General features: G+C 45.9%; 1 protein-coding gene across 2 annotated transcripts in view; it reads right to left on the minus strand.

Annotated features, from left to right (window-relative positions):
- Positions 1–11,026: 11,026 nt before the first annotated feature.
- The window catches only part of LOC147362813 (uncharacterized), a 47,421-nt gene continuing 41,316 nt past the window's right edge, over positions 11,027–17,131 (minus strand). The window contains exon 6 of one of the 2 annotated variants that reach the window (XM_086325726.1): positions 11,027–11,250. In XM_086325726.1, the coding sequence (XP_086181852.1) occupies positions 11,162–11,250 (89 nt within the window). In that variant the 3' untranslated portion in view covers positions 11,027–11,161. The remainder of the gene's footprint in view (positions 11,251–17,131) is intronic. The other variant, XM_086325745.1, reaches the window with a different exon arrangement.

The raw sequence follows: 17,131 nt of genomic DNA on the forward strand, positions 1-17,131 counted from the left end.
GTGGGCTTTGAGATCACCCAGTCAGTCCCCTCCCACCCGTGAGCAAGAAGCTCCCTGTCACACCTACACATATGCCTGCTGGAGGCCCCCAGTGAGTGCCAGTGTGCTTAATCACAGGGGGCACCCCCAAATACGATGCAGCATTTTGAAATGGCCAGCTGTTTTTGAAAATGTCTGAGTACTGGGACCTTGTCTCCATCTGAACCACTGTGGGCAGCTTTTAAAAATAAATTTCCCCAATTCTCCTATGGTAATTCTGATCCCTAGGTATAAAATGGGTCTTTAACCATGATTCCTGGACCCTATGCCAGACAATATAAATCAAAATTACCTAGGGAAGGCTGTGGGAACTGGTTCTTTAAAAAGAAAGAAATTAAAAAAAAAACTTACCAAATAGTTGTTTAAAAAATCCTTCTCAAATGGTTCTATAGCAAGGCTGGTTGGGAACTGCTGAACTGGAGTATTCTAATTTCCAGCCCAAATCTCCATCTGGTCCCTCTGCCTGTCTCCCCCTGCTCTGTCCCCTGCAGCCACCAAAGCTTTCAGGGCTTCCTCCTCGAGACACCTGCTCAGTGTTTAAAAAATAAAAGCCATCATCTTCCCCTAAGTCTTTTCTTTTTAAGACTAAAAAGAACATCACAGCAAGAAAAAGAGTGATTTGCCTGCTAGGAGCCTCCAGAAATTAGTCTCAAAATAGTATTTGCTTCAGGGACTTTTTTTATTATTATTCAGAAACAAAGTGTTGAAAGTGTAGGGAAAATTCACACTGATTTGTTTCACCTATGTATCAATGTATTTAAAATGCTGAGGAATTTCTTTTGTCAGAGTCAGTTTTGTTATGGCAGGTGACCACGTGGAAAATCAAAGGGAAGAATGATTTGGGCAGATCCTTGAATTGCCCCCACGTAAGGCCATCATGGCACCCCACTCTAGTACTCTTGCCTGGAAAATCCCATGGACGGAGGAGCCTGGTAGGCTGCAGTCCATGGGGTCACTGAGGGTCGGACATGACTGAGCGACTTCGCTTTCACTTTTCACTTTCCTGCACTGGAGAAGGAAATGGCAACCCACTCCAGTGTTCTTGCCTGGAGAATCCCAGGGACGGGGGAGCCTGGTGGGCTCCTGTCTATGGGATCGCACAGAGTCAGACACGACTGAAGTGACTTAGCAGCAACAAGGCCATCATATGAAGGGCTCTGGCCCCTGGCTCCTCTCAGCAGACAAGGGACTCCATCCTTTGGAGGCAGCCTCCATGCAGAGCCCCATGCGGCAAGAAGAGATGTCCAGCTTCATTGGGGTTGGACTCTGGTCTGAGAAAGGAACATCTGTAGATTCATGTCCTGGGAACCCAACTGGAGTGGAAAGCAGAGAAGGACAGCCAGAGGCTGCAACACACAAATCTCACGCCCCCATCAGAGCCCTGGCCTGTGAGAATTAGCTGGTTCTGGGAAGTGGGGACTTAAGGGGCATAGTTGCCAAATGCAGTATTACAACATTAAGCACAGATTCTAAAACCTTAGACTGAATTTATCTTTTCACTGGTCACACATTGGTCCAGCCAGCCCCAACTGGTGGGTGGGTTTCTCCAGTGGACCTCATTTTTGCATGCTGACCATGTTTCTTCATGAAAAGTTTGATGTTTAGCAGGGGCTTACTACCAAATGTTGGAGAAATAAAGAAGGGTGCTGAAATGAATGCCCGAATGTAACAAGTGTTGATCTATCCTTGGCAGAGACATTGGTCCAAAACTGCTGGGCCTCACAGCGATGTTACTGCCTGAGATGAGGGGAAGGGGTAGTTTCAGGAGTCCTGCCATGGAGGTAAATATCTTTCACCTAATATTTTCACAGCCCTCAAAATCGTTCTCATGCTTTAATCCAGCTTTAGTGTCCAAAAAAAAAAATCCAACTCGGTAAGCAAGGTATCTACTATTATCCCATTTTACAGAGTAAAAAGTTGAGGTTCAAAATTTATATCACTACCAAAGGTGGAAGAGTAGAAAGCTGCAGAACTGGGACTCAAACTCTACCTCCAAGTCTAAGATCTTTCCAAAATATGACTTTCTTCATTGGAGGCTAAAGGAACTACATACAGTACCTAGTAGAACTCAGGAGCCTCTGCCCTCAGCACTCAAGTCGCCCATTCTAAAAATATTTTCTGTTTTGGGCATGGCTTTGTTAAGAACTACCTTGAATCAGAAGGGTAGAGTCTAGGTGGGGCTTCCCTGGTGGCCCAGATGGTAAAGAATCTGCCTGCAATGCAGGAGACTTGGGTTCGATCCCTGGGTTGGGAGGATCCCCTGGAGGAGGGCATGGCAACCCACTCCAGTATTCTTCCCTGGAGAATCTCCATGGACAGAGGATCCTGGCAGGCTGCAGTCTATGGAGTTGTAAAGAGTCAGACATGACTGAGTGACTAAGCACAGAGCCTAGATGAATGGCAAAGTCCTAAAGAGAAAGAAGCTGGTGCTTCCTCTTGCCATCAGCCAATCTCCTCCAACACGTTTGGATCCACCGACCCAACAAGAGGACTTACACATTAAGAGCGCCACCCTCTCCTCTGTTGTCAGGGGTAAGAGATGCTGTACTACATAAGGAGGATGTGGGAGAGGAGACTAAGGTCCTTCAACTCCAGGAATATCTGACACTCAAGACTGGACAGGCAGGAAGCAGCGCTGGCTCCAGGAAACAAAAAGAGAGGCTTGCTAGTGTAAGCTATCAAGGAAGGGGCTCAGCCCACCTAACCCAGGAGGAAAATTGAGATGGGCACCAATTATAGCTAATTTGAGCTGTGTACCCACCCCCTGGCTGTTAATTGTACCTGATTCCTGCAATTACTAAGTGAAAATCTCAGGGGTAAAATCAAGAGTAGGGGAGGAGGGAGGAGGAAAGATAATGTGGCTGGGGACCTGCAAGGGGGACACACGGAAGGTTGGAGAACAGATGGAGGCAGCAGAAGAGATGGAGAATCACAGACCCTTTAGTAACCAACATGGTGATCTTGCACACATTACAGAAGAAGAAATAGACCTTGCTTTCTCCAGACACTTTATGGCCATCTGCTGGAAAACTGGTCATAATGGTGCTATAAACTTAGGATGACTAGGAATGCGAATGGTGTTCCCCAAGGTTATACACAGGCATGTGCATAACCAAGAAAGGGCCCTTTACCTCTGCACCCTGCAGGGGTAAGGCACCACTGTCTTAATAATTAAGGGGACAGCACCCAGACCTGGGGAAGCTCCCCCTCCCCTTCTGTGGTTTCCTCTGGTCCTCACTCAGATAAGGACACATGAACCACAGCAAAGAAGGGGATCCTGAGTCCTTCTCTCTTGCTGCTTTCTTTGGTTCTTGCCAACCTCTTCCTCCCTCTGGCCTGGGCTGCTGGATCAGACCCTTGCCTCTAAGTTAACACTCAGCTTCCACCACAAAGGGAGAGCACAGAGATGCTCTGAGGACTGGACACGTCGTTGATATGAGATGACCATGTGGCACACACCATGCAGTCACTCTTTCCTGGGGGCATATTCTTCTATTCTAGAAGAATGGAAGAGACGGAGTCTCTGGGGTCCACAGGGGTAAGGAAAGTAAGACAAGAGACACCAGAGATGCATAAGAACTTAGAAATCATGGCACCAACCTGTAGCAGAGCTGGGTGGAGGTGTGGGTCTGGATCTGAGTTTCATGCAGCCCAGCCAGGGAAGTCAGGATTAACTCAAGCCGCTTAGCTCAACCAGAGCTGCATTTCTGGGCTTCAGAGTACACCAGGCAGCCCAGTTGCTCCAAGAGAGACAGAAGCTGCGCTCAAAAGTTCATGGGAGCCATGAACAGGACCTGGCCAATTAAGCCTCCCCAGACCAGCCCTCAGGCACCTGCCCACAGACACATGTGCCGTCCTCCAAACGCTCATAAAACACAAACAGACCAAAACCTAAGTACCCGGATGCAAACAGCACGCAGGCAGGTCCACAGAACACATATTCACATGGGTGAGTTAAAATAACCCTAGTTCCCATTTACGGAACTTCTTCAATGTGTCAGCCTCCGTACTGGGTAATTTATATTCATTATCTCATTATCCTCCCAACAATGCCACTTGTTAACCTCACTCCACAGAACAGAAAATGAGGCTCAGAGACACTAAGTAACTCACCAAAAATCCCACAAATGATGCCATATATAAATAGGTACACAGATATTATAAATTATAGCATGTGAATGTTAGACTAATAATATCATGTAATGTTAGTAGAGATATTGATAATCAAGATGGGTAATATTAAAGATACTGTTATTCAGTCACTCAGTCATGTCCGACTCTGCGACCCCATGCCGTGGAGTTTGCCAAGCCCCTCTGTCCCTCACCAGCCGCTGAAGTTTGTCCAAGTTCGTGTCCATCGCGTCGGTGATGCCATCTAGCTGTCTCATCCTCTGATGCCCTCTTCTCCTGCCCTCAATCTTTCCCAGAATCAGGCATTTTTCCCATTGTAATACTGAATAAAAGGACAATATTAATGGTGGTGGCAATAATAATAGCTAACTGTGTCAGGTGCTGTTCTAAACCACTCATCGGTCCAAGCCCTTTCCACAAATTAGCTCACTTCATCTTCTCAGTAACACTCTCAATTAGGTACCATTTTCTAGATGAGAAAACGACAGTGCAGGGAAGCTAAGTAGATTTCCCGAGGCCCCCTAGCTGGTGAGCAGGAGAATCTGAATGTGAAGGCAGGCGCAGGCCTTTGTGCGGGTGAGGAGGGGAGGCTGGGGCCAGGTCCAGCCTGGCCCTGGAGTCAGCCCTGAGGCCGACCCCTTCATCCTCCCAGGCAGGCGCCCTTGGAAAGAACCAGTCCCATCAGCCCCCTGTCATCGGCCCCTGCTCACCTCTGCTGAATTGGCAGCTCCGGTCAGCCAGCTTCAGGGCAGAGCTCTGGGTCTCCCGGGAAAGGAGTGGTAAAGGTGGGCATCGAGGCCAGCCTGGATGTTCAGCATCCCCAGGGGAGGGAATCAGGCTGCTTGTTCAACAGCTGGGAGCACAGGCACCCCTGAACACCAGGGCACGAGGCCATTTTCCAGGCGTCTACATCCAGGGCGGAGGGAAAACCCAGCTACTGACCCTGCACGGCACCCGGGGCCGCCTCTCCCTCTCGCCCACCCTGGCTCGCACCTGGCCTCCCGAGCTGACTGTTCTCACGTGCTCTCCTTCCCACCAGAGTCGGCCCCTCTTCTAGCCCCTCTCTTTCAGCAGACCAATCCATTCTGTAAGAGCAGAAGAGTGAGGAAGAGATCAGGCTACAGAGACTGAATGCACGGCCCCGATAAGAGAGCGAAGAGCCTCCATCTGTGGCACAAGGGGCCAAGGAGGGGATAATAGCCCAGACCCTGTGTTCTGTTCGGCCGCACAATGGGCAGCTTTCAGCAAGCGCCCTCCTGGTCTCTAATCTAGCAGGAAGGGCATGTGTGCAGTCTATTACCATTTATTTTCCCTTTCTGCATTATACTGATAACCCAGTTTCTGACCCAACCTCTCGCTTTCTTTTCATTCCACATTATAATTCTGCTTTCTTAAAATCCTATTCAGCTATATTAAAAAAAAAAGAAAAAGAAAAACCCTCTAACTCTCTCTACTTTTCTACCATTTGAAAGCACATCAGTATTTTTTTTTTTCCTCTGCTGAACCAAGGTGACTCCTACAAAGGATTTACCATTCTGGATGGTAATGATGGTTCAAGAGCTAATGGACAGGTAGCATTCTTGAGGCTGTATTTATGAATTCACTAATAGACATCAACATAAAGGATGAACCTCAGAGGTAAAACACATAGCTGTCACAGAAACCAGACACCCAGGACAGGTAAAGGGTCTCCACTCAGCTCTGCCATCCAAAGAGCCGGCAGTGAGACTGATGCAAGTAGACTCAGGCCATACTATCGTGCGATGGCCCGGTGGACAACAGTTATTCACCCGGCTATTTGTTTTAAGCAAAATTCTCCCAAAGTAAAATTTAATCAATGGCTAGTGATTCTGAAAGCAGACATTTTGTGAAACTGTCTTGAGCTTGTCTTCTGAGAAAACCAGCAAATTGCCTATGATCATGGAAAGTGGCATCTTTTGTAGCCAGTGCCTTTTGTTCATTACTGGGGCCTCCCTCTGGGACAGGAGTTAAACTTATTGATCATTGGAAGGTCCTAAAACAACAATAGGATAAGTGGGAAGACTGCTGGGATGTGATCACCGTGAGGAATGCAGAGGTCTGAGCCGGAGGTTTATGCCACACATGTGCTAGTGTGGTGCTGTCATTGATATTTCTTCTGTGACTTAAAAATAACCCACCAACATAACAGAATGATTAGGCATTTCTAACCCTGGGGAAATCTCCTGGACTCCACGCTGATGCTGCCTGGTTGTGTAAATATTAAGAGAAATTCTGATTCACAACTTCATCTAAGGGAGTAATTTCTCACAGAAGCCTGACCTCCTGCCATCCTTGAAAAATATAAAACCCTCCAGAAAATTGGCCACATATAAGAGGGAACAAGAACACGGGATGAGTGACACCCTGATTCTCACCCAGGCAGGCTCTTTCCTTTCCTGGAAGGACCACAGCTTCCTCAGCACAAGTGCGAGGAAGATGAAGGACTGGACTCCAAAGAATCTTCTGACTAACAGGAGTGCTGTGTTGTTCAAGATGAAGTGAAAGATAACACATTCCCATCATGGGTGACAAGAAGGGCATGACACTCAGATCAGGTCTTCTTCAGTCAACAGATGGTCTTTAGGCGGATGACCCTACAGTCCAAATTCCAGCAGGACTTGAATTCTGAGTCATTTCCAAAGGAGTGGAGGCTCTGATTGACACAAGCACTCACCTTGTCTTCACTATGCTTTTACTAAAATGTCTGGGAAATAGCCAGAGAACAAGGAAGATGCTGGGTTGTGGAATGACATGACCAGGTCCAAATGGGGACCAGGCACTGGCCTTCAAATCTCCTTGTGTCCATTAAGGGCTGGAGGCCAGTCCCAGGCTGGTGATAAGTGAAGGGTACTAGGGAAGTGTCCTCACCACATGCCTGCTCAGAAGGATAGTTTGTAGAAATCCAGAGTGGACAAGGTCTCAAACTCAGAGGCCTGCGGAGGCCAGGCAGGTGGTGCAAATGAGGGAAATGGGCTGAGAAAGAAACTTCTGTGGCCATGGAGAGCATGCATCCTGTTTCAAGGGCAGTCACTTCTCAGTCCCAGTCTTATCAGTGTCTTGATGAACAGGAATGCCAAGTCCTACCTTGACAGACAACCCAGACTTTCAAGACACACAGAAAATTGATTTCATTTTATGTTATCAACTAATTCAAAAATTTTATAATATTATGCTGGCCAGATCTGGACCTCAGGCCATCAGTGGGCAACCTTGTTCTAAAGAACATTGAACCCATCATTTTTATCATTACCAGGCATCTCATCAGTATGTGTTTTTACCAAGAACTAGTTTCTCCAGTGAAATTCGATAAATAATCCTGCCTCTCTGGAGTTTGGCACCCTCTCAGTGGAAAATATTTAATTTCCAACTGAAATTTCAGATGTTTTCTTTCAGGGTTCATTCGGGTATTTGGAGTGTACTAATCACAAAGGATACAAAAGTGATAATCAAGATATTTGGTCTCCTGCAGCTCACATGCTAGTTGGGAAGGTGGAAGAGAGGCAACATACATGTATATACACACATGCATACATAAATGCAAATACACATATGTGCGTGCACACATATACATTCACATTATAGATAGATATGTGTTACAGGTAAAGGCGATAACATTTGCAATGATTTGAATATGGAGAATTTTTAAAAGACAACATCAAAGATGGTGCTTAGATTTGTGGCTTTAAAAGAGGTGGATGAGGAGGATTGAGGCATGAGATTTACAGAAAAATCAAGAGTTCTGTAACTGAAGTTGTCAAATCTGAATCGCATATTAGACACCCAGGGGCAATATCCTGTATGACTCTGCAGACTAGAGCTGTGAAAAAAGAAACTTGCTTGATGGTTTCCTCAAGAACTCTCAAAAAGTCAATGGAAGGAGATTGAAATCTACAAAGCTGCTTTGTATGATAATAACACTGACCACCACCACATTTAGTGGTAACATTGACCTAGGAATCAGGGTCCACACTTGATATCACGAGGATCTTCATCATATTGCACAAAGAGTTCCAGAACAACTATTTTATTACAATTTTACAATAAAGTTATGAGAAATGTGCTACTTCAAGCTCTGATAGATCTGTTTAGATATTTTACTAAAGAAAGTGTTTCTATCCTTCACTAGAAACACGCCTTGGAGATAACTTTCCCTGCTTCATCATCACGGGCCAAACCCAAGTCACAGAGAGTGACCTTGACACTTGATGGAGCAGGAAAGTGTAAAGAGGGGCCTCTCCAGCCTTCCTGCCCCTAGACACACAGGCTCCCAAGTGCATCAGGTTGTATGATCGCCTGTGAGTGTGGAGAACCATCTTCATTAATTAAACTTATTATTACCATGCTTGGAAAAAATGGCTCATTAGCTCTGGCACTGTAACAATGCCTACATTGTTTCCACCTACTGGAGCCCAGGGATTTACAGCAACTGCAGTACTCTCTGCAATAGCTGTGATTTTTGACAAAGTGCACACTCACCACCTCCTCCCAATTGACTGAGCCCTTTTGCCCTCCAAGATTCCTTGTCAGCCTCTAGTGATTTCTCAGCATTCCTTACAAGGGATGCTCTGGGATGTCAAGGTACCAGGAGGAGGAGGAGAGCCCTAGACCCAAAGCAAAGGCAGATTGAGCCTCCGGAAGAAATTAGACCTAGGACAGAGCAGAAGGTGTTTTTGTGTCTAGTAGGTGGTGAATACTAGGGATTATTCAGAGCAATCCTCCCTGATCACAGGAAAAATGAAAGCAGAGGAGGAACTGCATGGCTTGTCTACCTTGGGAGACTCCTGTGCCTCCAGGCAGCAGGCCTAGATCTAGCAGAGGGTGGGGCAGGGGTTGGCGGGGAGGCTCTGATCACTATTGTGCTGCAGAAGGTTGAAACCACTGCTCAAAGTCACAGAGAAAATATTTACTTTATTAAACCCCCTAACAGAAATCAGCCCATTCAGATTAATATTGCTTCCCGATATTGCTTTCCAAATGTTAGGGGCAGTGACCTGGAAAAGTGAAAAGCTTTATTTAAGAGCGTCGATGTCTGCATCTAAATGGATGGGTCTTCGGATGTCAGAAGAACACAACAGCCATTGGTTGGAGTCTAATAATCTTTGGCTGTCCAGATATGAAACTTGCTGTTGCCCCCAGTGAAGACTTGCAGAGAGCACAGCTATAAAACATGGATGTTTGCTTTCGAAAGCAGAAAGTCACAAGGGAGTGTCGCTTCCATGTTACCCTTAGAAGAAGCCAGATAAGCTGTAAAATTATAGCTTTTAAACTCATCAGAGAGCTGAGGATATCAATAAGCCTAAATGAATTAAATTCCAGAAAGCAATGAGCCCTTCCTTGGAGAGTAGAGACTCAGAGCGCCTGGCATCCTTGGTGGAGAGGTGGGAAAGGAGGAATTCAATAGAGACAAAGGCACAGAGAAACCAGCCGAACAGTTCATAAATCTCCCATGGTCTGTGTGAGCTGGTGAGATAGAAAGCCCATGGTAATCCTTCCAGAGAACAACTCAGCTCCCCTGCCCCTATCTTTCCCATAGCCTTTCCTGGGTGTGGTATATTAAAGGCTGGGGGCAGGGCAGAGACCTGATGGAGAGCCTCCCTCCCACAGCATATGAGACCTTCCCAAATTGCAAGACAGGGACCCACTGTAAGAGAGCTGAGAAAGTCTCCCTGAGATCCCATGGGCTCATAGTAGGTGCCGGGGTGCAGCCCCTGAAGTCTGGGACTCGGGCGGGCAGAGGAGCCAGGAGCCAACCCTTCAAGGCTCTGAAGGTCTGTGCTGAATGCACTGGAGCAGCCGTCCAAAGGCTGGGAGCAGGGGAACAGGATGGAGAGAAGCTTCCCGAGGAATAGAAAATCAGGGAAAGAGTCAGGGCATTGTTTCCTCATGTGAGATTTTAAAGCAAAACAAGGTCATAAGAGGGTATGAGTTGATCTGAGTGAAAGTGGGTCCCACATATCCCCTAGGCCTCACCTACCTGGTGCAGAACCTTGGCCACCATTTCCCAAGCATCCCAAACACCTGCAGGGGTGAGGGTACACAAGGGTGCAGGGGGGAGAGTGGCAAAGCAGCACTGAAGGAAATAGAGAAGTCTCCAGGAAAAAAGACTGGCAGGTGGGCTATTAGAACAGAGCCTTCCATTGTCCAGGAAGCTATAAAGCTCAAAGATCTCTTTAATCTCACCTCTGTTCAGATCCCAGGCCCTGCTGAAAGGGCAGTCTTGAGCACACACTCTGAATATTTAAAGCTAGAAGAGAACTGAATCTAACCCAAGCCGCCACAAAGCTCAGGCCCAGCTCAACATACTGGATTAACTCATCTTTCCAAATTACCAGCTTGACAGAAGATTGGGGCTTTATCATTTCTAGAGGTAAAGTGTATTTACTTCTTCCACGTTAGTCTTTTTCATACATCTGATGTGGCACACAGTAAAAAAAAAAAAAAAAAAGGAAACACACAAAGAAGCAAGGAAATGTGACACATGGTCAAAAGAGAAAAAGAGTAATGGAATCAGAATAAGAGAAGGTCCAAACATTGAATTTATCATACAGGGAACTCGCAGGGAAAAAAAAGTCTATGATAAATATGCTAAAGGCAGTATGTGTGAAAAGATGAGGGATTTTATTAGAGAGTTGGAAATTACAAAAGAGAACAAAATGGAAATGCTATAAATAAGAAATACAATATCAGAAGTGAATAATTCATTTGACAGGGTTAAAGCAAACTGGACAAAGTAGAAAAGAGGATAAGTGAACTTCAAAACAGGATAATAGGAATTACTTTGAATGAGGGAAGTTTCTGGAAACATAGAGATATTTTACATGTTGTTTCAGTGGCAATTACACAAGTGTATACAACTGTTGTGCGTGCTCAGTCGCTTAGTCTTGTGTGACTCTCTGTAACCCTACGGACTGCAGCCCGCCAGGCTCCTGTGTTTATGGGATTTCCCAGCCAAGAATCCTGGAGTGGGTTGTCATTTCCTCCTCCAGGGGATCTTCCTGACCCAGGGATCAAACCTGCATCTCTTGCATTGGCCCGCAGATTCTTCACCACTAGCATCACCTGAGAAGCCCATACAATTGTCAAAATTCGTCACATTGAACTTCTAGGATTTATGCATTTTATTTTATGTAAATAATATCAATAAAATATGAATGGATGAAAATATGGAGGGATATTACACAGCATCTTTATTGAGCCTCTGTGTGTGGTAGATCCTTCAGCACTAGATGGGAATAAGATCAGATTCTTAGGGCAGCTATTGCCTTTATAGGGTTTCCAGTCTCTGAAGGAGTCAGACAGCACCTTCCCTTTCAGGGAAGAAGTCAGGGCATTGCTTCTTCACATGAGATTTTAAAACAAAACAAGGTCATAGGAGGGTATGAGTTGACCTGAGTGACACTGGGCCACACGTATCCCCCAGGCCTCAGCTACGTGATCAGTGGGGAACCTTGGCCACCATTTCCCCAGCATTCTAAACACCTGCTGGTGTGGGGGTGGTTGGGGATGGGGGTTGGTACAACCTCCTGTTCACTGCCCAGGATAGAAGGCTCCAGAGCTCCAGCATCCAGCCCTAGAATGGGGAAAACACACAGGCCCTGATTCCCCACCGCTGCCAGAAGGGGCTGCATAACCTGGCCCAGAAATTCCAGGGACACAATGCCCCATGGCATTGGCTTCGGGGTGAACCTGAAGCAATCAGAGATAGGAGCTAGGAAGAATCCATAAATGAAGTCCTCCCCTTCCTCCTGCCCCAACCCCAGTCTCTAACCCCGACTGACTTTCCGCAAGTGTAGTCATTCCATGTGGTCCCCTGGAGAAATCTGTTTTTGTGAAGATGGGGCAAACTGGAGTCCCCACAAAAGGCCCCCTGGCATTTTCTCCCCTCCCTTCCCTGCCTCACTTCTCTTTATCCCTCACTCTTGACCTGGGATTAACGCTCCCTGCTTCCCAATAAACCAGGAGCATGGGAGCTTGGCCCCCGTCTCTGTATTTTAGGTAGCCAGACTCATACAAACACAAATGTTTCAGAAAAAGAATAATACTAGTAATTTTTAATGATTACTGAGTTTTTACCATGTATATTTTTCCCTCTTTTTTGAAGTCCAGTTGATTTACAATATCGAGTTAGTTTCAGGTATACAGCAATGTGATTCAGTCAAACATATATATGTATGTACGGGCTTCCATGGGGGCACAATGGTAAAGAATCCACCTGCCAGTGCAGGAGACACAGGAGACATGGGTTCAATCCCTGCCTTGGGAAGACCCCTGGACAACGAAATGGCAACCCACTCCAGCATTCTTGCCTGGGAAACCCTAGGGACAGAGGAGTCTGGCGGGCTGTACTCTCCTGGGATCGCGAAGAGTCATACATGACTTAGCAACTAAACAACAACAATATACATATATATATACATATATTCTTTCCTTAATTCTCTTTCATAGCATGTGTTTTTTAAGTGCTTTACTTAACCCTCTCTAATCCTCACAATAACCCTAAGCAGAACTATTTCTTATGATCCTTATATTACAGATGAGAAAACAGAGACACAGATCAGTTAGTAACTTACCGAAGGCTACGCACGAAGTGGAAGGATGACTAGACTAATCCAAGCAACCTGGGTCACAAGCCCACTTCTTAACCACCATGTTACACTTCCTCCTTCCTAGTAGATGAGATCAAAACAGTGAACATGTCTGGGATGATACCTGTGACTGTGTGAGCTTATCAGAATCCAAACATCCGCTAGGAAGCCAGAAAAACAAATCTGCAGCTTGAACCAGACCTACGTATTCCAGCCAAGGGCCTGGAAGCATTTCACCTCATTTAACGCAGCTTCATTAGACCCTGTGCAGAGGTGCATACACACCCACGCACACTCTCGCATGTGCAAGAGATTCAGTGAGGTACACCTGCCACGCGGGAGATGGGAACACAGGACACTTGTCCTCTTCTCAGTCTCTACCCCTCCCCCGTCCCGGCAGTCCTTGCAAATGCTCTAAGAGACTTGTCACACGATAATGAAAAACTGAAATGTGACGGATTCAATTACAATTTATATTTTCACTTAACAATCAATTACCTTCCCGTTATTGGAGGAACATCATTGAGCCATGATACCAGGTCTGGAGAGAAAGGCTCTCAGGGAAAGGAGCCACTGGCCCAAGGAGATCTGAACAGGGCTGTTCATCTCCCAGGAACCAAGGGAGGAGGGAGGAGAGGCCCTGAGCAGGAAGGGGGGAGGGTGGGATGGGGAAGGGCTGGCTGGCTTCCCAGGCTGCACAGGTGTGAGCAGGGAGGCGTTCTGTGCCTGTCTGTGCTGAGAGAGGAAGATAAGGGGATGCCCTCCTTCCTCCTCCCCTGGTTCATGTGGGTGTTTCTAAAATGAACTAGAAAGATGAAGCCTCCTTTGCCTGTCACCTAGAAGCAGCTGATCTCTGAACTTCAATGTTTGCAAAGAAAGGGATGAAGGATGTGGCTAGCAGCCAGCACTGAGCAAGACAGACCGGCCAAGGACCAGGCCACGGTGCGTGGGGCAGAGGCACTTCTGCTGTGCAGCCTCTGCTAAGATCCTTTAAGAGGTTTGGGGCTATCATTGTGTGCTGGCTCCCCAGGTGGGCTTTGTAGAACTCAAGAGGCTCCCTGGGGTTCTGCATCTTGGCAAGCTGCTGCGATAAGTCCTGCACAGATGCGGTGGCCTCCAAACAGCAGCCGCGCGGGAGGATAAAAATTGAAATCCCAGCTTTCCTTCGGGGAGACGTAAAGAAGGGAAGGAATCCCAATGCAGCCTTCTTTCTCTTCCCCGCAGGGCTGGAACCCAGATGGGGACAGGTCTCTCTGCTTCCGGGAGTCTCCGCTTGTCAATCCCTCCCCACACTGCATCCAGAAGGAGTTCTCAAGCACGCAGATATGAACATGTTGCTTAAGGCTTGAAACCTCTCATCGGATAAAATAAAGCCCAAATTCTCAAGAGTGGCTTTTGAAGGGGATCAGAATATGCTACCCCCAAATACGCCACTTTGGAATAAGGATTATTGTGAATGTAAGGCAGCTGAGAATCAACAGATGTAGGGAGGGTTCTCTGGCCTCCCCTTATCTGCCTAAAAACAGGGCATACATTTCCCTTTGTGAAGGTGTTTTCCTCGGCACCAGGAAGGGAAGAGAAACTCTTATCGCTGGAGACGAAAGTCAACACTAAGATGAGTTTGCATAAACAGACCTCACTACAATAATCCTTATCTTCCATGAGTTGCCTCCTGTATTTCCTAGTTACTTCCCCACAATTTATTGTTCCTCGAAGCCCAAGCCCTCTTTCTGTTGCTAAAATGGTATATAAGCATCTAAGTCTAACCACTTTGAGTTTAGCATCTTTCTATGAACTTCTATGCATATAAATATTAATAAAAATGATATGCCTTTTCCTCTATTAATCTGTCTTTTGTTAGTTTAATACACACACCCTCAGGAACTGAACATAACAGGTTACATTCAAAGTCCTTCCCAATCTTGCCTCTATTTCACACACCTTCCAGCTCCCCTGCCTAAACTTGGCCTGGTTCCCAAACCATTATTAGCTTGTAAGTGCCTCCTAGAATTTATACATACTCTTGCTTTTTCCCAGCTTCTCCATGTGACCCAACTCCTACGAAAACATTGAAGTTTCTTCAAATAATTTCCTTTTCTGAAGCCTTCTTTCAGCATCATGAGGCAGTGGATGGCCCATTTGTCTTGCTCTCAAAACACTTTGCCCGGGCTATTAGTTAACGAGCTTTTGTGATAATTATGATGTAACCATAGTAAGGAGAGACAGCATGAGAGCCCCAGGGGAAAACTGCTTGGATTCAAATCCCGGTGCTGCCTCTTCCTAGCTGAGGGCTTTCAGGCAAACTGTTTATCCATTTAGTTCCTCAGTTTCTTCATCTGTAAAATGTAATTTATGTGCGCTATCTCATGAATAAGGTGGTTGGAAGGATTAAGTGAGCGCTGTATAAAAACCACTGGATCAATGCATGACAATTCGTACATGCTCATTTGGGCTTCCCAGGCGGCACTAGTGGTAAAGAACCCATCTAGTACTGCAGGAGACCTAAGAGAGGTGGATTCAATCCCTAGGTTGGGAAGATCCCCCAGAAAAGGAAATGGCAACCCACTCCAGTATGCGTGCCTGAGAAATCTCATGGATAGAGGAGACTGGCTAGCTATACCTCAGGGTGTCACAAAGAGTTGGACATGACTGAGAGACTGAGCACACATAAAGGCACACAAGTGCTCAAAAAGTGCTGGTTACACGTTAATTGATTTTTGGTAAACTAAAAGTTTTTTATGAAAGTGTCAGTTAAATCTCAATCATCTTTGTAACCAATGTCAGCAAATGCCTATCACAGAGCCTGGTGTTTCATAAATTCTCAAAAACAGAAAAGAAAAAAGTGTGCTGAATGAGCAGTCACTACACGGAGCTATTGTGAACACAGTAGCTGCTGGTATTCGAAACCATGAATACACCGTTTTGTGAAACATTTCAACTGCTGATCCTGTCAAATGTGCGTACATGGAAGGATTGTGAAAACATTTTAAGGGCTGATACTGTCCATGCATTGAGGAACCACTGTGAAAGTTGACACTGTCAAGTGGGGTGTCAAATATGGTTATATGAAAACAATGCAACCGCAATATATGTGACATATGGATCTATGTTAAAGATATTGTACCAAGGACAAGGTTAAACCAAACCACAGTCCAAATAAAACACCATGTCCTACCTTTTAGCTCATTGTCTTAAAACCGTGATGGATCCAGAAATCCATCACATGCTAATTCTTTTAAAAACATTATGTTTAACTTCCCTTCATGGTTCAGTGATTAAGAATCCACCTGCACAATGCCAGGGACACAGGTTCCATCCCTTGTCTGGCAAGATTCCACATGCCACAGAGCAGCTAAGTCCATGTGCTACAACTGAACCTGTGAATCTAGAGCCTGTGCTCTGCAGCAAGAGAAGCCACCACAATGAGAAGCCCTCACACCACATGGAAGAGTAGCTCCCACTCGCCACAACTAGAGAAAGAACGTTCCTAGCAACAAAGACCAAATGCAGCGCCCCCCACTCAAATTTTTTTAATTAAAAAAACATTATGTTGTCCTGAGTGAGGGAGTGATACAACATGTAAGACCTCCTATGGGAAAAAGTCTCAGGAGGAGAAGCAAAAGGCATGGCCCCCACCCACAGAGAGGAAAGCCTTTCCTAAGCCAGACTTCTGCACAGTCTTCTGCCTGATTTCCTGGAGCTAGGGGCAGTGTAAACCATGATACAGGTGTGGCCAAGATGCTCAGATCTCAAGTTCTTAGGTCCTAAATGTTGCCAGCCCTGGTGAAGGTCAAAGATGAGATGCCCTCTGTCTCCATGGGGTCCTGACCTGGCAGGGACAGTGGGGCTCCTGTACAATGGGCTGAATGATACACCAGACCCACACCTCACCTAGACCTGCACTGCAATGCCATCACATGTTCCCAGGAAATGGGACTGCCCTTTGCACATCACACCACTTCTGTTTCTGAAAGGTAGCCATTACCTTCTAGCTTAAAATCAAACAAACACAAAATGATAAAAAATACCTCTGTGTTTCTACTGCATTAACTTGTCTGTTGTATCCTGGAGAGAGAAATCATAATTTTATTTTACATCTGCTGGTCACGTCAGACCTGGAATTGAGTGTCCAGTTAAGGAAAGGGAATAATAATAGCATTACCCCAAGGTTTTCACACAGTGTCTCAAGAATCATAAAAATGGTAAATATGTTTTCATCCTTTGCTTCACTAGTTACAAATCTGGGAATTATGCACAATTTCTCACATTTTGACATTTTTGAAATTTGGATGCACACTTGCATTTGATATACACATGTAATGAAGTGTTTCTTTTTCTCTCCCCACCAAAGTGCT

The sequence above is a fragment of the Bos grunniens genome, chromosome 11 (assembly GCF_055505025.1).
Source record: "Bos grunniens cultivar Pamir isolate PY7600 chromosome 11, Bosgru_T2T1.0, whole genome shotgun sequence".
NCBI classification, from domain to species: Eukaryota; Metazoa; Chordata; class Mammalia; order Artiodactyla; family Bovidae; genus Bos; species Bos grunniens.